This window comes from Danio rerio, chromosome 19 (assembly GCF_049306965.1).
Source record: "Danio rerio strain Tuebingen ecotype United States chromosome 19, GRCz12tu, whole genome shotgun sequence".
In the NCBI taxonomy this organism is placed as follows: Eukaryota; Metazoa; Chordata; class Actinopteri; order Cypriniformes; family Danionidae; genus Danio; species Danio rerio.
The window spans coordinates 37179051-37205000 of record NC_133194.1 but is presented as its reverse complement, the minus strand read 5'-3'; the positions used below and the strand labels follow the sequence as shown (position 1 = coordinate 37205000).

The 25950-nt window shown below is 34.8% G+C and overlaps 3 protein-coding genes across 9 annotated transcripts in view; 2 read left to right on the top strand and 1 right to left on the bottom strand.

The window, feature by feature from the left end:
- Positions 1-3036, top strand: part of ctnnal1 (catenin (cadherin-associated protein), alpha-like 1) — a 124797-nt gene extending 121761 nt beyond the window's left edge. Inside the window, exons 19-20 of one of the 2 annotated variants that reach the window (XR_012394450.1) lie at positions 201-1086; positions 2061-3036. Coding sequence is in view for 1 of the 2 variants with exons in the window: in NM_001144054.1 (NP_001137526.1) it covers positions 201-365 (165 nt within the window). In the remaining variant the exon portion in view is untranslated. Of the gene's footprint in view, positions 1-200; positions 1087-2060 lie in introns of those variants that run through there. The other variant, NM_001144054.1, reaches the window with a different exon arrangement.
- Positions 3037-5012: 1976 nt separating this feature from the next.
- On the bottom strand, positions 5013-9360 carry abitram (actin binding transcription modulator). The gene is given in 6 exon segments (NM_001044929.3): positions 5013-5485; positions 5583-5652; positions 7756-7832; positions 7974-8103; positions 8972-9023; positions 9203-9360. Coding segments are annotated over 6 exon segments (534 nt in total). The 5' UTR covers positions 9273-9360; the 3' UTR covers positions 5013-5350.
- A 232-nt stretch (positions 9361-9592) lies between these two features.
- The window catches only part of elp2 (elongator acetyltransferase complex subunit 2), a 50889-nt gene continuing 34531 nt past the window's right edge, over positions 9593-25950 (top strand). For 5 of the 6 annotated variants that reach the window (XR_012394630.1, XR_012394629.1, XR_012394631.1 and 2 more), the window contains exons 1-10: positions 9593-9750; positions 10038-10116; positions 10606-10676; positions 11099-11240; positions 13614-13691; positions 13912-13976; positions 17262-17328; positions 18225-18368; positions 18666-18749; positions 18925-19025. Coding sequence is in view for 3 of the 6 variants with exons in the window: in XM_021468089.3 (XP_021323764.1) it covers positions 9619-9750; positions 10038-10116; positions 10606-10676; positions 11099-11240; positions 13614-13691; positions 13912-13976; positions 17262-17328; positions 18225-18368; positions 18666-18749; positions 18925-19025 (963 nt within the window). In the remaining 3 variants the exon portion in view is untranslated. The remainder of the gene's footprint in view (positions 9751-10037; positions 10117-10605; positions 10677-11098; positions 11241-13613; positions 13692-13911; positions 13977-17261; positions 17329-18224; positions 18369-18665; positions 18750-18924; positions 19026-25950) is intronic. The other variant, NM_001044925.1, reaches the window with a different exon arrangement.

Here is a 25950-nt window from a genome sequence, read left to right as displayed (position 1 = left end):
TGTATACGTTGTTAATCAATTTTTTTCTAAAACTTTTCTTGCAAAATAAATATCATCAATGAGTACATTTAACACTTTAACTTGTGTACAATTAACAGCGAGGACTTTATACTTTTACTGAACTTTACCTTAGGTGCTTGATTTGTGTGCTTTGTCCACCACTGTTTGCATTTATTTCCATGTTCTACCTTTAATTGCAGTGTAAGTCAGAGCGCAGCTGCCTGGCTTCACCCCAGCACTGGAGGGAGAAACAGTTGAGCGCGCCCGTCAGCGAGGAAACTCTCAACGGCAAAGGCTCCAACGGATTTGGGGTCAAATCCCTGGAGCAGCACATGGCCAATCTCACATTCCTGGAGAGCAAATAACTCCCAAAACCAAAGGCGCTCCTGTCTGTTCTTGTACACAAAGTGCATGGCGGTGCACTCGCTCACAACGTGCCATTCTTTGTGCTTCTGCCCATTCGCTTTGTGGTGTACGGTAGCGTTAGCATTGCCAGCCTCATTCCAAATACCAAAAAAAGAGATATATCGAAGAAAAAGCAAAACAAAACTTTATTGCATGTGTTCAAGTCATTATTTCGAGTTTAATGGCTGGTAAATAAGCTACGGTTTTAACCGAAACAATATTCAACAATGTTTTTCGTGATTAGCCAACGTTGAGGTGTACATGATAAGTTTTAATGCAAAAAAACAAAACACTCTGCACACTGTATTTAACATAACTGCCTCATGTACAAGTTGATGCCAAATATGTCCAGTTTTAATCATCTTCCTACACTGATCTCAATACAAGGGCAGTCGCTTAAGACTGTAAGACACAAATCCGGTATTTTTTGGATACTATGATGAGAAAATAGGCATCTTGATGTTCCGTTTGAGAGTTTACAGGAAGATATGTTGTTTTCTAAAAAGGAATTTCTGAAGGATGTTCATGAAAAAGGCGGTTTCTTTTAAAGGACACTCCTTTTTAAAAAAGACTCATTTTAAGTCCCCTAGAGTTAATCAGTTGAGTTTTATCATTTTTGAATCCATTCAACTGGAGAAATTTTAGCTTAGCTTAGCATAAATCATTGAATTGGATTAGACCGTTAGCATCTTGCTCAAAGATGTCAAGAAAGCGTTTTAATAATTTTTCTATTTAAAGCTTGACTCTTCTGGATCTTGCATAAAACCAATGAAAGATGAAAAGTTGCCACTTTCTCGTATTTCTAGATACGGAAAGTTCTAGAAAGTTGCTTATTTCTATTCTGATACGGCTAGTAATATTACTCTCATTATGATGTCATAATCAAGACACTTTTCTGTTGGTCTTATTAAATGACTTAACTACATTAGCTTCAAGCTTTAAATAAAATAGATAAAATTAGATTTTTATCTTATTTAGATTTTATTAGATTTAGAATTAGATTTTTATTCTTAAATTTAATTAGATAAAATTATCTAAACTTTTTTTTTTTACATATTTGAGCAAGACGCTAATGGTCTAATCTGATTAAATTTTTTATGCTAAGCTAAAAGAAGTCACCTAGAGTTAAACTGTTGAGTTTTACCATTTTTTAATCCATTCAACCGATCTTCAGGTTTAGTGGGAGCACTTTTAGCTTAGCTTAGCCGGAACTATACTCTCATTATGATGTCATAATCAAAAAACTTTTTCGATGGTCTCCGTACATAAAATTATTAAAACTTTTTTGACATATTTGAGCAAGATGCTAATGGTATAATCCAATTCAATTATTTATGCTAAGGTAAAAGAAGTAACCTAGAGTTAAACCATTGAGTTTTACCATTTTTTTTATCCATTCAGCTGATCTTCAGGTCTGGCGGGAGCACTTAGCTTAGCATAAAACATTCAATCAGATTAGACCGCTAGCATCTTGGTTAAAAACGTCAAGAAAGAGTTTTGATAATTTTTCTATTTAAAGTTAGACTCTTCTGTATCTTGTGCTAAGACCAATGGAAGATGAAAAATTGCCACTTTCTAGTCCGATACGGCTAGGATTTCAGGTCTGGCAGAAACACGTTTAGCTTAGCTTAGCATAAATTATTGAATCGGATTAGACCATTAGCATCTTGCTCAAAAATGTCAGGAAAGAGTTTTGGTCATTTTTCTATTTAAAGCTTTATTCTAATGTAATTACATCATGTACGAAGACCAATGGAAAATGAAAAGTTCCTGATTTCTATTCCGATATGGCTAGGAACTATACTCCCATTATGATGTCATAATCAAGAAAGTTTTTTGTACATAAAGTAACTACATTAGAATCAAGCTTATTTATGGAAAAATTTGAGCATGATGCTAATGGTCTAATCCGATTCAATTATTTATGCTAAGCTAAAAGTACCCCAGCTAGACCAGAGATTGGCTTAATGGATTAAAAAGTGGTAAACCCAACTGTTTTCCTCTAGGAGACTAATAAAATTGGCCTACTCCCCAAAAAAGTAGAGTGTTCCGTTAAAGAGAGAGTTTACCTAATAATTTATTCACACTCATGTTGTTCCAGGTCTGTATTTATTCTGACAAACACAAAAGACGATATTTTAAAAACTTTTTTTTTTTTCTCCACACCATAAGAGTCAATGCTGAAGACCATACAGGTTTGAAACAATGCGAAGTGTCATTTTTGGGAAACTTTCTAAATAAGTGTATTGTCATAGGAGCGACAGCCTTGTAATAGTATTGACTGCCTTGTAGGTCACTGTGATTTGTATTTTTACTTCTGTCCTAACAATGTAAGACTTTGGTACATTAACCTAAAAGGTTAGAGTGAAGACGGTATGTACAGTCAATCAATAGTTTAGGCTGTAGTGCATCGAAGAGCAACATTTTAGTAGGACGCAGATAAAAAGGCTCTTCAGCAATGGGTTTCCATTCACACATTAATTCTAGTTGATCCTGTTTCTCTGATTAATAAACCATAAGCTTTAGAGATGATTGTGCAGCTATGACTTCCCATTGTATTAGTGTTGGACCATTTGAATGATTGTTAAATCAGAAAACAAAGTCTAAATATACGTTATTTTTCTTAAAATATTACTGACTGTGTGATTTATTTATGCTTATACAGCAGTTCTGTCTGGTTCTTGAATCTGATATACTGAGAGCCGGGAGATGTTAAAGTAATATCAGCAAGTGTACAGCCTCTTCACCCTTTTGTATTATTCCGCCTACATGAGTGGCAAGCAGAGGACTACAGTTATTGCAGACAAATATAGCAGCTGTTGGACAACATCATGTACTTTTGAGGCTTTTTTAGTTGAGAATGTAGTTATTTAGATTGCAACTATGCAGTTTATTTAAAAGGATAGTGCCTACTTTAAATATTTTGGATTTGGAGAGATTTAGTGTGTCGGCGGTCAGCCTGCAAAACTGCAAAGGAGAAAAGGCTGTTGACATTCCGCCACAAGATGGCGACAGAGACTGCATAATAATTCCTTAATAGAGAAAAACAGCTTTTGCTTTAAACTACAGCTTAACAAATCATTACAGAACAGGTAAGAGACATTCTAAGTCTATCTCTTGCTTTTGTATGTTGTAATGCTACATTTATACCATAGTAATCTGGTAGTGTTTGCTTTGACTATTTTAGGGTTAATTATTGTGATATTCCAATTGCAACCGAGAAATACCGGTGAAATCTCTGTAGACTGATGGCATTTCATGCCGTTCTTAATCTTAAAATGTCAACAAAATCACCTGTTTTGACATCATTTTAGACATTACACTAGAAAATTCAAATGCTAGTTCTAAAGTGACGTTGGAAAATTAGCAATGCTTTCTGCTGTTCTGATGTCAGCTGCAGATGTGAAGAAATGGGAGAAAAAAAGTAGTTCCTCTCACAAAAGGATTTTTGAGACTGTGTTTGATTTTTTTTATTTATTGGTTATGCTGTCGAACTAGGCCTGAGCCGATAAACGCTATTATTTTGAAGTGATAAAATTTGTCAATAACAATGATAGGCTCTGGACTGTTTTACTCTATATTGATCTTACAGCTGCTTATTTACACCAGAAATGTGCAACAATGGGAATCTAAAAATGTGTTGATATTAGAGCTGTACTGAATCTTTGGCCAACGAAAAATTATTGGCTGAAAACGTTATTCCATTAAATGGCTTAACATTGTCAGTTATTGTTGGGGTACTCCTAAATCTGGAAGCATTAACAACTGATTTTGAAATATATATCGTTAAAGTTCCTTATGGAAAATAATTATCCAGATTGCATTTTGGCCATATCGCCCAGCCCTACGTCAAACTGTTGTATAAATGCAATATTACACTTGCAGCAGTGCGATATGGCTGTATATAATCACTAGTGGGTCACTAAGGAACTCGGCCTGTGGCCTCGAGCCAGCACACGCCTCCCACCAGTGCCGATATACAGCCATATAGCACTGCTACTCATGTGATATTGCTCATATATGACATTTACCTTAACTAAAGTCATCTTTTTTTTTATATATGTCTTTGAACATGTTTTTTATGTTCTCTAGTGGCCACAAAAAATGTTCCTTTGTTTTTGTAAATCGGTTGTGTTTACACCCTAATTTACTAGGTCTGGATTAATCGTGGCCATAAGTTAAGAATTTGTTTGCTCATTTTTGTAAACAGTAGCCATGATTTACTAGTTTGTTTACACTATTTGAATCATAGCCATGCTTTATTTGTAACTTATAACATTGAATTCATTTTTTCTTTTGTTTCTATTTACTATCACTGAGCTAATTATTACTATTCTAAAAGTCTCCAGCATATTTCTCACCAAATGTTTGCTCAATACGTTGTCTCAAATGAAACGCAGAGCAGATACAAGCCTAAATACTACTTCGAGATATCCTTATAAAATCAACATAACATCAATATGTCTGAATAAAGAGCCAAATATGAGTTTTACTGGCCAGACATCCCTTTTGGCCACTACTGTACATTTATTTGGTGTGTGTCCTTTTTTTGTGTTACAATAAATGTAAACGTATAAGACAAAGCATATGAACACACAAAGGCCTGCTGAATGGAAAGATGCCCTTTATTTAGCATTAGCTGAAACTATAATGACCTGCAGAAGGCAAATAATGTGTCTGTTTGGTTACAGACATGTCGATTTTCTTAAAACTGAAAACATTTGTTAATGCAACGAAATAAACCCTAAAAAACCAAACAAAGCTGGTCATCTCTATGCATCTCATGAATAGCAGCCCAACGAAACATGTTCTGGATCCAGCAGACAAGTCTTAATTACTTCAAGTCATCATTCTCTTAATTTTTTGGGGATTCAAAAGTTCACAGACATGATGTTTTCACCTGCTTGACGCCATTATTCTTCAGAAGAGTCTCAGCAGGTTGATTTCAGCAAGGCACTTCTTGTTGGTTTCTTTTGGTAAGTATCTCCTCATATTGTTCTCTGGTCAGAAGACCCTCTGTGACACTCTTACTCTCTTCAAATTTAGGTAATATTACAGCAATGTATCCCTCTGTGGAAGGCTGGGTAGAAAAAAAAGTCAGAAAGTTCTTAGATTTGAAAATAAGATCGACATTTTTTTGAGTTGTACTGAAAGTTATGATGCATTAAGATGATCACCTTTTCCATTAACAGATCTGGCTTGTTTAGAATGACTTCATTGACTTCTAGAAGTCGTCCTCTGATACAGCTGTGGAAATATAAGCGTGAATATAAGGGAATCTAATCCTGCAATGCACTCTGAAGTGTTTTAGAACATTAGATTTAGTTGCCTATTACTAGAAATAATAAACGGTAAAAACGGTCAAACTACTTCCTTTGCAAACAAGTGTGTTGATGACTATACACTACCTGACAAAAGTCTTGTCACCCATTCAAGTTTAAGGAACAACAAATAATAACTTGACTTCTTGTTGAGCATTTAGTGTCAGAAGTGGCTTATTTGAAAGGCAAAGGCCTCTAGATTTGCTTATTTTACCTAAATAAAATATGATCATGCCTTGATTTTTAATTATTTAATTAGGACAGTAAGATCTGACTTTGCTTAGACAAAAGTCATGTCACCTAACAGAGATAATGTTCAGTATAGAATATAAAGTCATGCTGCAGTGGAAAATGCAAGCATCTCTGCAATGACTCAAATAACTTTATAAAGTCATCTAAAATGGCAAAGAAAGTTTTCTTGCAGGACTCCCAGAGTTCATCAAAAATCTTTGGGTTCATCTTTAATGCCTCCTCTTTCATCTTACCCCAGACATGCTCTCAATAATGTTCATATCTGGTGACTGGGCTGGCCGATCCTGGAGCACCTTGACCTTCTTTGCTGTCAGGAACTTTAATGTGGAGGCTGAAGTATGAGAAGCAGCTCTATCCTGCTAAAGAATTTGCCTTCTCCTGTGGTTTGTAATGTAATGGGCAGCACAAATGTCTTGATACCTCAGGCTGTTGATGTTGCCATCCACTCTGCAGATCTCTCCCACACTGAATGTAACCCCAAACCATGATTTTTCCTTCACCAAACTTGACAGATTTATGTAAGAATCTTGGGTCCATGCGGGTTCCAATAGGTCTGCTGCAGTATTTCTGATGATTGGTGGAAAATCTACCTTTTGCCACTTTCCAAATGATCAACTAGAAGTCAAATTATTATTTATTGCTTTTACAACTGGATTCTATTGTTACTAGTAACACATTTAAATTTATTTGCATTGATTCTATGGGAATCTGTAATTGAGAGATCGACTATTCAGTTTTAACTACTGTATATAATTCATCATTTTTATTAATTCATTAGCTACAACAATTTGTTTTAAATACTATTTCCTATCATTAGACATTAGTGCCTAATTATCACATACTAGTACCATTAAATACTCTTACCTATTAAATAGATACTAGTATTTATTCATTACATAAAATACATTATTTCATATTTATCAGATACTAGTACTTATTCATTTGGTACTTTGATCTATTAAATAGATACTAGTACACATTTGTTACATATTAGTACCTGGTGATTAGTATCAGTTTATTACAAACTAGTTCTACATCACTAGTAAAAAATGTGTATTTTATTAGTACATTTTTTTTATTGAACTCTACTGTGGCCATTCAGCCAAATCATAAAACAAGTTAAGGAAGCAGATCTGACAAAGCAAGATAAGAATTGTTTTACTACCGGTGTAATAAATGTGTACTAGTATCTAATTTATAACTACTAGTCTCTATTAAATGCACACTAATATCTAATAAACAAGTACTAGTATTTAATGAATGCTTACTAGTGATGTATTGACCTTATTCTAAAATGCAGAAGTGCGCCTGTTTTCGCGATTGTTTTAGAACTTCCGATTCAGTCGCCTATGGGTGAAATGACTAGGAATAATAAACGGCAGAAAACGGTCAAACTACTTGCTCTACAAACAAATGTTTACATGACTATATAAACCAAGTAGAGTAATATAATAAGGAAATATCAGTTTGCAACATCAAACTGCGAAACGAGCAGCTTTTAATGTCTAAAAATGAATAGAGTGAATGAGACCAGAAGTCTTGAGCCAAAAAGATTCAAATGGCAGCACCCACTCATCGGCAAGGAATAAGGTGAATAGGAATGTTTGCAAAGTACTATAGATACTACCTTATACCTATACTAATGTGTAATGAACAAACACTAGTATTTAATGGAAATGTTATAGATGAAAAGTTCAAATGGTACTTTGCCATACGGTGAACTGACAAGTTTATTTGAGATGAGAGAATTCAGAAGTTGTGTCTACATGAGACTGACCTGAATATGGTGAACTCCTGTTCATCTGTACATGTGATTCTACATAGAGGGGCAAACTCTGTCAGAAACTGACCACCCTGCAGAATAAACAATGCTGTTGATAGTGTTCAATGTTCAAGGAAAGCGTAAATAAAGATGCAGAAGTAATTAATCACAACCATTAGTGTATTGATTGTGCGTGTAAACAGTGTGAAAATCATTGAAAGCATGGCCCTTACTCGCTTTGACTTTCCAGAAACCTTGTTCTTCAGACGGCTGCATCCGTCACTGATCTGGTAGTTGATGTTTTTAATTTTACGTCCATTCTGAAATATGGGATGAGACTCTGCGAGTGTGATTACGCATATCCTGATAAGAAGAAAATAAGGACACTGCAAAGGTGAGTTTACAAATAATTAGTGGTGTCAAACAATTAATCGCATCTGAGATAAAAGTATAATATATATAATATTCACTTTTAATACCTTTTAAGACCCCGCGGACACCCTGTTTTAAGACTTTTTAAGACCCCACAGACACACTGTTTTAAGACTTTTTAAGACCCTGCGGATACCCTAAACTACATCTAATCTTATGCATTTACTTTAATTTGATTATAAAACTGTGCAGCAGCAATTAAATAGAAAAGTATGAGTAATTTTTATTTTACATACAACAAAACATATTGAAGGCAAAGCTGCTAATATTTTTTAAAGATTAAAGTTGAAGGTTTGTATTTATGTACAGAGTAAAAATGTATGGAAATATTTATAGAAAAACCCCACAAACAATTCTACGAGTGTTATAACGTTGTACAGTAAAACACGCTGTAGTTTAAATTAAAATATATGCGAGTACATAATTGAAAAAAAATACATAAATAAAATCTAGGGCGACGCAGTAGCGCAGCAGGTAGTGCTGTCATCTCACAGCAAGAAGGTCGCTGGTTCGAGCCTCAGCTGGGTCAGTTGGCGTTTCTGTGTGGAGTTTGCATGTTCTCCCTGCGTTTGCATGGGTTTCCCCCACAGTCCAAAGAGGTGGTACAGGTGAATTGGGTAGGCTAAATTGTCCATAGTGTATGAGTGTGTATGGATGTTTCCCAGAGATGGGTTGCAGCTGGAAGGGCATCCGCTGCGTAAAAACATATGCTGTATAAGTTGGCGGTTCATTCCGCTGTGGTGACCCCAGATTAATAAAGGAACTAAGCCGAAAAGAAAATGAATGCATTTATATCTACCTGTTAGAGTGCTGTAGAATGCAGTGATCCTCACATGGCTTTCCTTTCAGATCTACAGTAACGTTAACATACGCATTTAAAATTCACGATTTACTTAAAATTACAAACGTATAACGCATATATTAAATATATAAACAAAACTGTTTTATATTAGGAATACTAATCCCAGTGAGCATTGGGGTAAAATGAACTGAAAACAGAAGAAAAATAGATTTGACTAGCTCATATTACCAGTTCTGTACCAGCGAGTGAAATAACGATCGATTACTGATGGAGCTTTCTTTTCTTCTTTGTCTTCCATGTCTATATCCACTTAAAACAGCGATTATGTCGAAATGAAACCACAGAAAACCCAAACACAGACTGTTGGAATTCAGGCAGCGTTGTTTGAAACCGGACTGAAAATTAGGCTACACAAAAACAGTCCGCCAGCTTCCGCTTACACTAAACTGGAATTGCATGGAGCTTTTTATATATCTATATCAACCACGTTCCCTTTTTCCGATAATAAATGTATATAACGTGTTATTCGAGCTAAATCAAACCGTAATATCAGAGGAATCTACTATTAACACTTTTTTTCCGGAACTACAATCGTGGCACATTCTTCCGGTTCGTTTTAAGTGTAACACATAGCAGCGTTGAAGATGGCAGCGCCAGTAATGGACACATGTCATGTCTCCTGTTGTGCAAACCGTGCTCCTAATGTTGTGTCCTGGGGCAGAGGAGGGCTCATCGCGTTTGGGACATGTAATTCAGTTGCCATTTATAATCCAGAGGTACTGATTGTGTGATTATTTAACTCGCTTTGTTTGTGATGCTGGCATGTAATTTAACTCACACTATAAGTATTCTTTTTTATTTGCACTTTCCGATTCTTTAATACATGTATGTGCAAGCTTAAAACCCAAACCGATGTTTTTGAGAACAGATTTTGATATTTTGATTAGGTAGTTGTATAGTTAATACGTTTTATGTATGGTCAACTGTCATGTATGAGTGACAGGTGACTGTGTTAGTATGACAGGTTTGTCTCGAGCTGATGTTTTTTATGAATTGTCATCAGGAAATAAGAGTTGTCGATCTGCTGAATAAACATACTGGAAGGGTGAACGCCGTCCAGTGGGTCCATGAACCAGACTGCAGTAAGTTTTTAAACGTCTTGAATAATTGTCAAAATCTATCTGTTACAGTTTAAGAGTTGTGAGGACATTAATAAAGTATTAGGGTAAAGTTGGTTTTATATTCGCACATCAGCTCACTGACAACTTGTGACATGCCCTCTTATATTGTTTACCACGCAACTTTGAATGTACGACCACAACACGAGGACTATTTAATTGATCAAACAATGTAGTATTTTGATAGCCATTAGCTGAAAATATGATTTCCCTCTTTAGAAATTGGAAAGAATACTATTCCGACCGAGATTATATTATTAGGCAGAAAGTCCCAATGTGCGAATAAAAAACAATTTTACCTCAATGAAAAATGTGTGGTATTGTTTTATCACAATGATTGTCATAAAAAACTGTAGTTTTGCTAATACCACGTTTAAACAGTTTATTGTAGCAAAACTATAGTGAGTTTGTTGTTATTGTTTTTTAATAAGCATGAACCCTGTGTATCTGTAGGTCCAGAGAACCAGCTGATATCTGGTGGGTCAGATAATAATGTTATTGTTTGGGAGAAGCTGGATGGGAAGGTGAGTGTTTACCTAAAGTAAAGACCATAATGATGACAAGCAAAACTTGTTTTTTTATTTATCATGTACATTTTTATACAACGAACATTTATATTAAATCAGCTTTTACCAATGGATTTTACATTAACATGAAAATAAATGTGGATTCTACATAAATACTTTTATGTGAGTTGCAATTTTTTTTGTAAAACATGTACCAAGATTTCAGCATCACTTTTCATCTATAATCATTTATAATACCCAGTTGCAACAAATCACATTAAGATGAACTTTAATGATGATATTATTATCACTACAGTTGTAATTAAATGTTTTCTTTTTATTGCAGTGTTTTTAATTTATATCCTGGGAAAAATGTCAAATTAGGAAAAAAAAAGTCTTAATTTGATCTGCGATTATATTGAGTTTATTTTTTGTTGTAGTTCAGAGCATGCGCAGTGTGTTCAGGACATTCAGGGCCAGTGTGTGCAGTGGATGCAGTGTCTCTTTCCTCCTCTCATTTACTGGTGGCCTCAGCATCATCCGACTCCACTGTTAAACTGTGGACATACAGCTCTGATGCAGGTAAGTTACGGAAAACTCACTTGGTTTATCAAAAGAGGATAGTTTTAAAGCACTTAATAAGTGTTTGAAGACTGTAGATTTGCTAAGGCTGACATCTGCTGGTTGGTTGTTGTAAATGATTGCTCTTGAAATTTTGGTTTCGATCATGCAGTTCAAAGTCATTATATTTGTTGTCTTGGATTTTAGAATCCAAAAAGAATAGAATGACAAATGTGATGTACTCTAGTACAAACATTTGGGAGAGATAAGAAGTTACATTTTGATCGAGACGCTTTCTCAAAAGATGAAAGGATGCTTCATGTTTAAAATGTTTTTAATTTTAAGATTTTTTTTTCCAAAATAAATGCTGTTTGGTTTCCACAGATTATTAAGCAATGTTTTAACATTCATTCATTTTCTTTTGGCTTAGTCTCAGAGGTCGCCACAGCGGAATAAAACGCCAATTATTCTGGCGTATGTTTTACACAGCAGATGCCCTTCTAGTTGAACTGGAAAACACACACACACATACCCATAGAGTATGACCAATTTAGTTAATCCAATGCACATGTACCGCATGTCTTTGTTCTGTGGGCGAAACTACTGCACCCACAGGAAACTCACACGAACAAGGAAGAACATGCAAACTTTACACAGAAATGATAACTGGCCGAGTCAGGACTTAAACCAGCTACCTTGATGCTGTGAGGTGACAGTGTTTAGCCTTCCTCCCTTATGTTTTTAACATTGAGGATGAAATAAGAAATGTTTCTTTCAGAATATCAGAATTATTTCTAAAGGAATGTTCATCTTTGCATAACAATAAATTGCATGTTAAAGGATTATTTCACACATTAATAAACATAGCCTTTTTTTGGTGAGCCGAACACCAACAAAAATAACAAAACTGCCAACTCTGCACTTTTGAATTTTATTTATCATGATTGTTATTTATTTATTTGTATTATATATTATTAATATTAGATTTATTTTATATATAATATTATGTCCTTGACTATTTTTAGACAAGTCACATTTATTTGTAAAGAGGAGATGAACATTCTTCATCATGTGGTTTATAATGTCTCAACTTCAAATATAATTTTAAATATATCTCTGAAGAATTAAGAAAGCACAAGCATTGCTTAATTGATCCTACAGCTTTTTTTATTCTGCTGTCTTTGCTTATTGTGTTGAAGCGGATTAATATTTCTATGGGTGACGGAGGGGCACAGAAGGTCGCTGGTTCGAGCCTTGACAGTTTCAGTTGGCATTTTGTGTGGAGTTTGCATGTTCTCTCCATGATGGCGTAGGTTTCCTCCAGGTGCTCTGGTTTCCACCGCAAGTCCAAGGACATGCGCTGTAGGTGAATTGAGTAAACTAAATTAGCCATAGTGTATGTGTGTGAATGAGTGTGTATGGGTGTTTCCCAGTGATGGGTTGCGGCTGGAAGGGCATCCTAATTAATAGGGACTAAGCCGAAAAAGAAAATGAATGAATTAATAATATTTCTATGAACCTTGCAAAATTAATTCATTCCATTTGACCCTGTGTAACTTAATATTGAACTTAAACCAGTTTGTATCTGATTTGCAACTTCATTAATTAAACGTATATAATTCATTTTCTAAAATAATTTTATAAGTTTTCAAACAAAATTAATTTGACTTACATAAGCTTTTACATTCAGTATGGATAAAAGTCATCCATCTTTTATGAAGGATTAGTTTGTCAATAGGTGCAGGTATACATTTTTATTAAAAAAATATTCCCAGAAGTGACAACAAAAAGGCTAAAATGACTTTAAAGTTTTTGAAATTTGTATAACTTCAAATTTATTTATTTATTTTTAATAAAAAAATGTTTTTAACAGTGCCTCAATAAATTTCTACATTTCTTTTAAAGCATAGACAAAGTTTATTCCCCTACAAAATCATTTTATGAATACAGTTTTATGGATCTTTTCGGGCTCAAAAAGATGTGAAGAAGTGCAGGTTAAATTCTTTGCAGAGTGTACTGTATGTGTTGTGTGAAAACGTTGGGAAAAATGCGACATTTCTTTTTTGTTTTGACACATTTGAGTCACAAAAAGATGACGAATTGCATCATTCCTCCAACATTCAAATGACAGTTATCTAATGAGCTGTCTGCCCTCATGCAGAACCCACCTGCTTTTCAACACATTTTATTTTTTATTTTTACCAAATAAAGATTCTAGGTTTTCCCCGGTTTGATAATTGGTCTAATATTTCAATATTCACCTATCAACAATAGCCTGCTTTAAAATAATAAGTGTTTTTTTTTTTTTTTTTTTTTTGTTATTTCGCAATAAGAATGCGTCACAAGCTGGACAGGTTGGTTCTAATGCGTGGTGTTTTCTGTGCTCTTCATTAGCCGAATGCCTACAGACCGTAGCTTTCGGGAGCGGGTTCATGATGGATGTCTCCTTGGCGCTGTTGCCAGGCAGCAGAGGTAAGCTGAGGCACCCTCTGCTTCATGTTGATTTGCTGTATTGTCCATCTCCCACATGTTCAAATCTCATTCTGTGCTTTAAATATGTCCTGGGGTGACGGTAGCCTGCCTGTTACATTATTCACGTCTGGACTGTAGCTGTATTTTGCGTCTGGGAGCCGGGAATAGACTTGGTCCCTTTTTTCCGTGTGAGTGAGGAGAATATTTCCGTCTCTTGCAGTTCCCGTATTGGCCTGTGGGGGAGATGATAGCAGAGTTCATCTGTATGTGCAGCTCAGTGGACAGGTGAGAGACTCTTATCTGGCTTTGCTTTATATTTACAATCGAAAATAAATTTTTCAGAGACCTGTAACATTTCTCACCTCATTATAGTTTAGAAAATTGTGATAAAATATGACAAGAACTGAAAACATGAATATATTATAAGTATATGAGCAATTCCATGCAAATGTTAACATTGCAATGAGAAAATAATTTGATTTAAGCAAAATAGCGAAACCCTTTCTAAGTTTTTTTTTTTGTAGGCTTGTATATTACAGCACCGCAAAAATATTTAAAAATGTATTTGTCAATGTTTTTAAACAATTATACCTGCCCTGCCCCGTCACAGCAGGAAGCGCTCGCGAAAAACATTCAGCCCCGTTTACACTAACACGTCTTAAATTTAAAATGGCATTTTAGAAGGAAATTGATCCATGTTCACACTGGCATTTAACATAGCATTTCTGAAAAGCCATCGTTCCACACTATATCGCTGAAAACGCACATGACGTGACCACACACATACTCAAACACACTCTGTCATATACTGCAATGCAGGCTATGTGAGTGTCTGACTCTGAGCTCCAGCAGTCACCACAGAGAGCAGTGCACGTCATAGATATATACGTTAGATGTCGCCTACCCTGTTATTGTCTATTGGAAGAATTGCGTCAATAGAGCCGCCATTTTACTACAGGGTAGCGCTCCATTGAAATGAATGCGGGACCAAGGTACAGTGGAGGACTGTGGCCATCCAAAGCCAGAGATATACACATATACACATGTATCTATGATCGGGAGTTTTCCTGGATGTTAGTATGCAATTTTATTTTTTTTAATTACGAAAATTATCATTTTACATCAGTTTTCTGCATTGATGGATCAGTGATCGCACTGGCATTCCTGACAAAAATCTTGTGTTTGTGTGTATGGAAATGTACTATCCACCCTCCCTGTCAAATTTGATTTAATCCATGTCCTGAAACACACCTCCTCTCCTGCTTTCACTTTTCATACTGACGGAGGGAGCGACTCGTTTGTGAATGAATCTCCGTTATGAACGACTCGTTCACTTAGCCGACAATAATACAAGTTTCTGGCACTGCAGCATCTCGTTGTCATTTATTTTGCAGTGTTTGCTGATTTTATTCAACAAAACTAGCATAAGTCGAGTATTTAGTGTGAGTTGGAGCTAATTTGACTTATAGTGAATGCAGTAAGTGACTGTTATCATCAATAACACTCTTGTTTAGCACAAAAATTCAGAACATACAAAAACGTAAAAAACTGACTCTTACCGATGAAATGTTCCGCCTTTTTGCTTTGTTTTCTTTGTTTGCTCGTTATTACACCCGTAGACAGCGCTAAAGTCCCGCATCTTCACTTAATAACACTGCCTTGTCTAGTGCGATTGAATGACATTTGTCTTGGGAGAACTGTACCAATGTGGCGGCGCTATTGACGCATGCTCACGGTCCCTATGCGATATCTAGTGTTTATATCTTTGAGTGCACGTCAGACAGTTTATCAAGGTTGTACTGCTGGATCGCATCTCACTATAGTTGTTAAACGTGATATTTAATTAATCTTGTCTCTATCTGAAGACTCTTCGGTCTTTTGAATCTGTCAGGTAACGTGTCACAGTGTCAGTACACTGCTTCAATCTTTCACTTTCACGCTTTGTACTTTGTAATTTTAGTGAAAATCTCAGATACTGTTGGTTGTGCAACTTTTTTACCAACCAAGTTTGTCGTCATCGAGTCCCAGGTCCCGTGGAAAAAGTGATTGACAGGTGGTAATTTGTGTGTAACTGATCTTTATTTATATATGATTTGGAGGACCATGCAGGTAGTTGAAACATTAGGCAACAAATAATTAATTTGTTCTGAATTAATTAATTATTCATAAATCATTAGTTCACCGCCGTCTACGATGATGCCATCGTCCAACCCAATGTTTCACATTAGACATTGTACGATGCCAAGTTGGTTGACATCGCCCAACACTAATAGAGAGCCAACTCTTATCATTTAGCATTATTTATTTTAGGTTATGCAGCTTAATTCACATAATTTATTTAAAGTATATTGTATACTGTAAACTCATGCATACTTATTTTGATCACATTTTTAACGTAAGTTTATTTTCCTCATTCAATATATAAAAAATGTTTACATATTGATATTTTTCTGATCGCGTAACTCACCTGTGGTTTTGGAAAAAATAAACAGATATTTTAATATAATGGTAACACTTTGTGTATTTATGTTTTAAATACAGTTAACATATCAGAACATATTTATCATGAAAATGATATATAACTTTGATTGAATTGCACCACATATAATGGATTACAAATACATATGATTTCTCACCTCACACGTTATTCACTAAAGTTTGGAAAGTAGTTATAAATTATGATAAGCACTCAGAATATGTAGTTATAAGAATGAGACGTTTTTTGCAGATAAGTTGCGCAGTGTGTAATGCATCACAATCCACCCAAATAATTCAGTCAAATGTTAGAATGACAATATTTACACAACTATCAACTCTTTGTTTATTCATCCTGAGCCTCAGGGACAGCCTGTAGATGCTGATGTCAACCAGAACTTCAATATTTTCCCAGATTCGCTAGTTCATTTTGGCTTTTAGCCCACTAATAATGAAGATTTTTAGGGTGTAATATGTTACAGTTGACTTTATTTTGCTATACTACACCCGGTAGAAAAAAAGAAAAGAAAAATGATATCTAATGTGGTCATACTAAGCATTACTGATTGCTGCTAAGAGTGTCATGCTAAAACTGTGAAAATCAGATTTAATTCCTCAATTTAAGACATGGTTAACTTATATCACTCAAATATTGCACATGGAAAGAGTCTGGTATGCAGTTATTGGGAACCTTGATAAGTTTTACAATATAGGTTAACCATTTCTTAATCAACTGGACGAATATAATGTGGATTCGGAGCAACAGTGTAGTGCTTTTATGTTTGCTGCCCCTTTTTGTCTGGCTCTTTGTATTTACATTGAAACCGTTTACTTGCCCTAATTGTTTTGTTTTGAAAATAGTTTAATTTTTTACATTTTAATTTTTAATAAATTTTTATTATTACCATTATTTTTTTTTGTATTATTATGGCTAATTTATGTGTTTTGTTGTTGTTGTGTTTGGTCATTATTAAATAATGTAAAACTGAAATAAACACCTGTTAAAAAAAATGATATCTAATGTCTGAGTAACGCTTGGTTTGACTGTATGCTGTAAAATCTATCATGTTGTATGTCTCATGTGGGTTTGTTTAGTTTCAGAGGGTTCTGACTCTGACTGGACATGAGGATTGGGTCCGAGGTGTGGAGTGGGCCAATAAAGGTAAGACCTTTTGAATGGGATAAATACGTGTAGGAAAATTGCATTTAGAGTAAATAAAATGTAAGCATTTTTTTTAATTGGACTGTGAAATTAGAGAACTATATCCTTTAGGAATAGGATTTTCTGAAAACAACATTTTTTTGTCATTCTTACTGCAAACTTATATGATCACCTTACTTAAATGTCACCTTACAAGGGCCTTAAAATATTTTTCTGGGGGAAAAGGGCGTCTCAGGCGAAAAAAAAAAAAAAAAAAAAATTGGGAACCACTGGCGTACAGTATACAGAGATGTTTTCTGTCTGATGGCGGAAAATAGTCTGGATATCTAATCATTTCCTATGGTGGTCTCTTTTGACCAGGAACACCATAGGTGTAACAAGGTTGACTAAAACACTCTAAATTTAATAAAAAATAGATCATCACTTTTATACTGTATGTTCAAGTGACTAGTGTGAAAGATACAAGGCCTTGAGGCAATCAGATGTAAAACACAACTTTTAGGAATGTGTTAAAGTTGTAAATCAGTCAGATTTAACCTGAACATGACAGTAAGGTTAAAGAAATACTTAAAAATATTTTTACTTGCATTTATAATGCCGCATAATGTGATAAATGATCTCTGAAACATTTTGAGTTGAAAATTCACTAGACACATTCTGGGGACACCTGAAGCTTCTATTACATAAGTTGAAAAATAGCTGAATATAATGTGTATCTTGCAGTAACTGCGGTGAAAATAGTCCATGGATAAATAAACACCATCCTGAAAAGCCACTATTGTTGTTTTTGCTCTCTTGTTCTTTTATAATGCTGACTGCTGCCTGGGCACTGTAGCTGAAGTAAACAAGTGGAAAGCCTCACATGCTACTTTCTTTTTGAACTGCTGAATGTGTAGATGGAGAGCTGTGGCTCGCCAGCTGTTCACAAGACTGTCTGATCAGAGTGTGGAGACTGTTTGCCAAGACAGCCGCTGAACCAGACCTTCAGACTGACGGCATTATCAAAATGAAGGAGAACATCTTTCAAGTGTCTGGAGAGGGTAAGACTGGAGTTTTTGCACTGATTGTAATTTAGTTGTGTGATGACTTAGAAATTGGCTATTGTTGAGTTTATTAGTTGTGAAGCCATGTGTATAGAAACTCAAAATCAAGGACCGCGTATGCATGGCATTGTAATCAGTCTGAAATTGAACTTGCCAGAAAGTTTAAATTGACTTTGGCTAGACTAGATTCTTAAGTGAAGAAGAATATCTATAGATAATGATATGCCTCTTGATGATAAACAGAGACATACAATGAATTATTGTCAATACTCTGTTGTCATATTTCTTCTCTAGAATTTGCTGTCACTCTTGAAACTGTGTTGGCTGGCCATGAAAATTGGGTTTATGGAATTCACTGGCAACCTCCATCTGTTAAAGGTATTTCATTGGGGTTTTATTTTGTGATATTAATTAGTGAGAAAGAGCCAAGTGTGGTTTTTCATGTCTCTGTCATTTGATTTGAAATTGACTTTATATGTCATGTCAAATTTAAAAATAAATTTTTTATTTTATTTAGCCAGCCGCTCTTGTTACTTGTTGTCTCCCCCTGCAGGTGACTCAGTGGAACAGTCCCTAAAACTGCTTTCTGCCTCAATGGACAAGACCATGATCTTATGGGGGCCAGAGGAGGATTCGGGCATGTGGGTGGAAATGGTAAAGTCACCTTGTTTACTACTTTAAAAAAAAATGATTTCAGTGTATTAAATTTATAAATATTGTCAAATTTAGATTGTGTATTGAGTACTTTTTTATCTTGAACCATTTAAACCATCAGATCAGGTTGCATAGAGACCAATTAAGAATAATGAATGCATTGGCATATTCTGAGAAGCCAGTTGATTTATTTGTTCAGCTTTGTGACATGCTGGAAGTAGCCATCACACATCACAAAATGGGCACACGTTGGTCATAATCTACTGAACATGGTCGGAAATATATATACAGTGCTCAGCATAATTGAGTACACCCCATTTTGAAAATGAATATTTTTATCCATTTCTCAGTGAATTTTGGCAATGTATTTTGGTGCATTTAATAAAAACTTACATATTTTAAGTTTTTAACATAAAATATGTAAATATTAATATATGTTAATTAAAATATTAAAATATGTTAATATTACATATTAACATAAACAGATACATTTATTAAAATAATCATTTACTCATCAAGCATATTTAGAAATTGTAAGAAAATACAATTAATTCAAGCAAAATATTGCAAAAAAATAAATTACAACCTACAAAATGTTAAATTTGAAACAAAATCTTTCTACTTTTTTGCTTCATGTGATTTAATATTTTTCAACAACATATAAATTTGGGTGTACTAGTTTTTAAACTGTTATCATAAGTTAATTCTTTAGCTCCAAGTTTGTCTTCAGAACTAACTAATGTATCTGCACAAATATAATATTGTATAGCTTCCTATTAAAAATATGTATTTAAATTATAGATTTGTGAGGGGGTATACTCATATATGCTGAGCACTTCACATTATGTTCTATTGTTTATTTTGTCGTGTTACAAAATACATTGTTTTACGGTAATATTTTTCATAATTTATATAAACGCAATATTTTAGCCCATTACGCAGATGCAGATAGAATCGTGAATAACGGCATCTTAAGCGTCACATTTTTGAAAGTACAATGTTTACATTTTGCATTTTATTTAGTGTTGTTTTACGTTTTTATGTTGGAACTGTAATCATTAGTTGACATCACTGGAACGTTTCCTTGCTAAGGGGAAAAGACCCAGTGAAGGACCTGTGAACTGGCAAGGAATGGAAAGAAAAGTGTTTTATATTTTATTAATAATTATTTTATGTTTCTGTATTTTTTTATCAAAAAATTGCCCTGAAGTTCTGAACAAAGTGAAAAATATGATCACATATGAATGATGAGTACATACTTTAAAATGTAAAAAATAAATAGTGATTTACATGCATTGGTCGATATACTGTACTGCACAGGTTTCAAAGCCAGTATCTGGAGGGGCGCAACTCTGCACAGTTCAGTTACAACCCTAATTAAACACACCTGATCAAACTTATTGATTCCTTCAGGCTTGTTTAAAAACTACAGGTAAAGCTGCAGTCACACTGCACTTTTATCAAGTTTTGCAGTTCACTGCATTGGAAAGTTCAAGTTTGGTGAACTCTGACCCGTGAAATCGCATCACATGATTATGTGAGATCAATCAAAGATCAAAACATGACCTCTCTTTACAGAAATTTATAACATTGACCAATTGCTTGCTTTTTTAATGTCTAATCATCTTGTTTAATTTAACCCCTTTTCGCAGCGCTGTACAACAGAATTTCCCACACACAGACTCTAGTATGACCGCAGCATTAGTGTGTTTAATTAGGGTTGGAACTAAACTGTGCAGGGCTGCAACCCTCCAAGAATTGGCTTTGACACCTGTGCTATACTGTATATACAGCTGAAGTCAGAATTATTAGACACTGTTTATTTTTTTCACCAATTTCTGTTTAATAGAGAAGATTTTATCTACATATTTCTAATCATAATCGTTTTAATAACTCATTTCTAATAACGGATTTATTTTATCTTTGCCATGATGACAGTAAATATTATTTGACTAGATATTTTTCAAGACACTTCTTTACGACTTAAAGTGACATTTAAAGACTTAACTAGGTTAATTAGGTTAACTAGGCTGGTAAGGGTAATTAGGCAAGTTATTGTGTAACGAGGGTTTGTTCTGTATCGGGAAAAAATTAGGGGCTAATATATATTTTTTTACCTTAAAATGGTTCATAAAAAATAAAAAACCTCTTTTATTCTAGCCGGAATAAAGCAAATAAAACTTTCTCTTGAAGAAAAAATATTATCAGACATACTGTGACAATGTCCTTGCTCTGTTAAACATTGTTTGGGAAATATTTAAAAAAGGAAAAAAAAAAATCAAAGGGGGCTAATAATTCTGACTTCAACTATAAACTGATTTAATGGACAGAAATTGTACTATATCATGATCTATATTGTTATCAGGAAATGAGATTTGAATCTTGTATCATGAAACTTGAAAAACATGCATTTTTAACCGTCCTTTCATGTTCACTTCCCGCTCCTTACTTTAGTCAGGGTATCCGCAGGGTCTTAAAAAGTCTTATGCTGCGTTCACACCAGACGCGAAAGATGCATGATTGATTTACATGTTAAGTCAATGCAAAGACTCGAATAAACATCCTGCAGCACGTTACACGCGAATGAAGCGGCGCGAGTTGAGCATTTTGCGCGATTGACAAAACGCTCAACAAAATGTTTCAAAACATTTTGAAAAACATGACACTTGTATCATGATGTGAGATTTTTGTCATATAGCCCAGCCATACCATGGCATTTAAACTGTTGTTCAGTTAGTACTTAAGGCACTAAGTGTCCAGAACCTTGAACAATTGATACAAGGCAGGATGGATCCATGTTAGTTTTTGTATGGCATTTTTTATGCCAAATGTCCTGTTAGCCAAATATGACAGCATAAATCCTTATGACCATCTCCATTGAGCATCTCAATTTTATAATCATTGCAAAAGCAAACAAGAAACCTGTATAAAACACTAGCAATTCTGAGATATCATTTTTAAAAATCTGAGTATATAGATCAAGCTTATGGAAAAAACAACACAATCCTGAGATAATTTTCTTCCTATTTTTCATATGGTCTGTGCTTTCCATTCATGAACATTTAGGATTGGCAGCAGGGTCAGGAAGTGCTGCACAGGCCATGTCATGCTCTTTGGGTCATGCAGGGAACATCTGCCTATTCTCTGCTAACTGCATCAAATTTAACCCACATGCCGAGAATTGCACAGATACGCTTGTTCTCCTTCATCTGCATGAGGGACTAGGAATGATGAGTTCCTCTCTGGAAAAAAAAACGGGATTGTGAGACCTCAAATAACCCTTAAAACGTGACACTTTTTTTTTTTTCTTGAGTCTCAACGAGACATTTTGATTGGCATTCCTGCTGCAGATAACAGGCATGGCTTCGTGGTTGATTAATAAGAGGTTCTCGCTTTGATCCTGGCATGCAGACATAAGACTCAGGGCTCAGATCAGTGACTCCTGATTCTGACACTTGGTGCGTTGTACTACAATCACACACTTTTGTCGAACTAAGGGATGTCCAATTAAACCGAAAGGCTGTAAGCTGTAATTGTAAGAAGAAAGGAGTTGATTTTTGGGGTCTTGTGTTATACCTGGATAGAGTGGGGTTATTCCACATCCGTTATTTCTGCACCGCGTGTGTCTTTTGTATTGAGCCGTAAAGGGCACACGATATGAGGTAGGTGTGAACTGGGTTATCAAATGTGGATGAGAGCCTTTGAACTGACAGATGCACGGATTCAAAGGAAATAAATGTGGGTTATCATACATCCTATTTGATTTCCACCCTCTGATCCTCTTCTTTCACTTCAGCTTTAGCTCAGGTTAAGAGATAAGTAACAGACGTAATGTGCTCTCTCATAAATTATTATTATTATTTTAAACGTTCTGCAAAAAAAGATAAAAAAAAATCTAAATGTTGTAGCATTAATGTAAATATACATTTTCAGTAGACCAAATACAATTTACTGATAATAAAAATAGCTTTTTTTCATTTAACAGAGACTGAGAAATTATATAAGATTAATTATATTTTTAATTTTATCATCATTATCATCTATTATTATTATTACATTTATTTATGGGAAATTGCATTTATATTATTATTATTATTATTATTAATAATAATAATAATAATAATAATAATAATAATAACAATAATAATAATAATTAAACTACTAAATATTAATTGTTAATAGTAAGAATAATTTACTGTAATCAAACTTGATTTGATATTTATCCAAATTAAATATTTGTATTAATATACCTTATTTAACTGTATGGTTCAGTACTTTCCACAGGTTAGAAATATAGACCATATTAAGGGATGTAAACAAAAACAATGGTCCCAACGTATTTCCTGTTTTACATATTTAATTTCTAAATCTGAGAATCCAAAAAGAGCCACATATTGATAAATAATGTTATGATATCTGTTTTAAAGTTATGGCTGAATTGCATCTTGTTACAGTTATAAAATAGCATGATAACAAGTAGACTTCTCGTCTGGAAGGCGCGAGTACGTCACGTTACTTGTGCGCACCATCCATTGGAAAAAACATACTTGCGCAAACTCTAAAAGATGCAAAATGCGAACGGCCCCAGTGGATACACCTGATTTGTTGACAAATGGGTTGCGGATCCATTCCTTGGCAGTTCACAGGTCCTTCACTGGGTCTTTTCCCCTTAGCAAAGAAACTTTCCAAGTGGTGCTCGCTGCAGAGCCATTTGAGGAGAGGTGAGCTCCAGAGAGGGGGAGCTTAAGCTTGAGCTCCACCTTTTTTGCACTTCTTCTACGAGTGATGTCACTGGGGGTAGGGTTAGGGGTGGGGTTGGTGTACGCATTAAAACAGCTTACAGGAGGAGGAGCGACAGCTCATGCTCCCCCTCTCTGGAGCTCACCTCTCCTTAAATGGCTCTGCAGCGAGCACCCTCTCAAACTTTCCAGTGATGTCAGTTTCTTACTCATTTTGCTGCTTGTGGGTTAAAATTGGGGCGATCAGGAGAAAGAGATGTAACCGAGAGGATTTGGTCATTTTTCGAAATAAAAGTTTTTTCAAAATAAAAGAAATGTAAAAAATAAAATCCAATTATTTCTCTTTACTTTTTTGCTATTCAGGAGCTATGTGCACATACTAACATTTAAAACCAACTTCTCTTTCTTTCAAACTCAAAGCAAACTTGAATGGCAATGCATTTTAGCTATGTATATAAAATATACAGCAAATGAGAAAGAAATGATAGTAAAAGGAATAAAAACAGACAAAACATCTCTAAAAAATATAATAATTACAAGATTAAAATGTGTAGATTCTTTTTAAATAAGGCAAATGAGTTTATTAATCATTTCTGGTGGTTTGTATTTTGCCACCAGTTTAGACCAGTCAGTTTGTCCACTCCAAGTATAAAGTTTTTCTAAGTCATTTAGATTAAAGAATTAATTATTTAATGTTTTTCTCGCACATGTAAAAACATATACGATTAACGGCAGCTTTAGAAAGCGAAAGCTGAATCCCGGACATTTTAGAAGGTTTAGAAACCCCGGCTGGACTAATTTAAGTTCCAATAAGGTGCGTCCCTGTGGGTCTCCAGAGCAAGTGGGAGTGTTGATGGTTCTCATGCACACAGAACGAAACAGCTAAACAAGAGAAAATTTTCTGCTACTTAATCAACCGCGAATGTTTAGCTATTATGAGCGGATATAAAAAAAGTGAAAACAATAGTGAAAGGTGAAAATAATAGTAAAAAAAAAAATGTGTCACTAAATGTTTGTGGGCAACCATTTATATATCTGGGAAGCCCACCCAAGTAAAGTTTATGTGTGGGAAGAACTGAGGATAAATAATTTGTAATACAAATTGAAATAAAATGTACAATATATTCATTTATTTTGGGAGACCGTGTTGAGAAGAACAGAGAGCACTGCTGCATAAATATTGCTTATATATTATGGTACATTGTGAAATACAAAAACTATTCTTTGTAGTGATATCGAATAATTAATTTTCACCTGTCCATCAAGTCTTAATAGTTAATGGTAAACAAAACGTGGCTTGCTGTTCCCAAAGGAGGCTCAATTCCTCAGCTCTTGGTGTGAGAGAGAACTCTAATTGGCTGTTAGTTTAGCAAACAAGTCAATGCATCAGAATAAAAGCAAAGTTAAAATAAAAGTAAGCAAGCACTTCAAAGTGGCTTAGACAGAACGCAGGTTTATTACTGTCAACTTGAGCATTTAACTACGTAAATATATTTATAACAACATGAGCTGTCTGGAATGAAGAGAGACATCAACATTATTCATTTTCAAAGGCTTTGCTTTGTTTATACTTTGTCTACGTGTCATTCTAGTTTACATTTCTCTTTCTAAATCACAGATATTGATACTCATGGAAATAGACTGTAACATCCTTCCATGCTTGTACGGATCACACCTGCTAATTGCCCATTGGCTGTAGTAAATGCAGGATGTTCACAAATAACATTCTAGCCAAGACACAGCAGATGTGGGACAGTGTCACCATTGGCTGGGATTTCAGCTATTTTCCTGGGATCATTTTTGTTGTTGTTTCATACAGTTTTGGAATGACTGCAATTGCCCAACTAAGCAGAAAATGACCAACATTGCTTATCTAATTAACACTTCTACAAAGATGAGACTTCTCCATTATTATTATTATTAGCCTAATTGGTCAGAGAGGATAACTGGTTTGCAGTGGAGCGCCCAGGCAAACCGCTGTGTAAAATACACCCTCCTAATACAGCATGTTGCCAGTGAACAGTGTGAGGGGACTGAGACTCTGAGCTATTAGTGTTGCGCTAATAGCTTATTTTCCCTGATAGACCCGAGGGTAGAATGAAAGAGTTATGGTGATGGATCTTTAACCTCTAGACCCCATGACCCACACCTATATTGCCTAGAACTGGTGAACTATTGACCTCTGC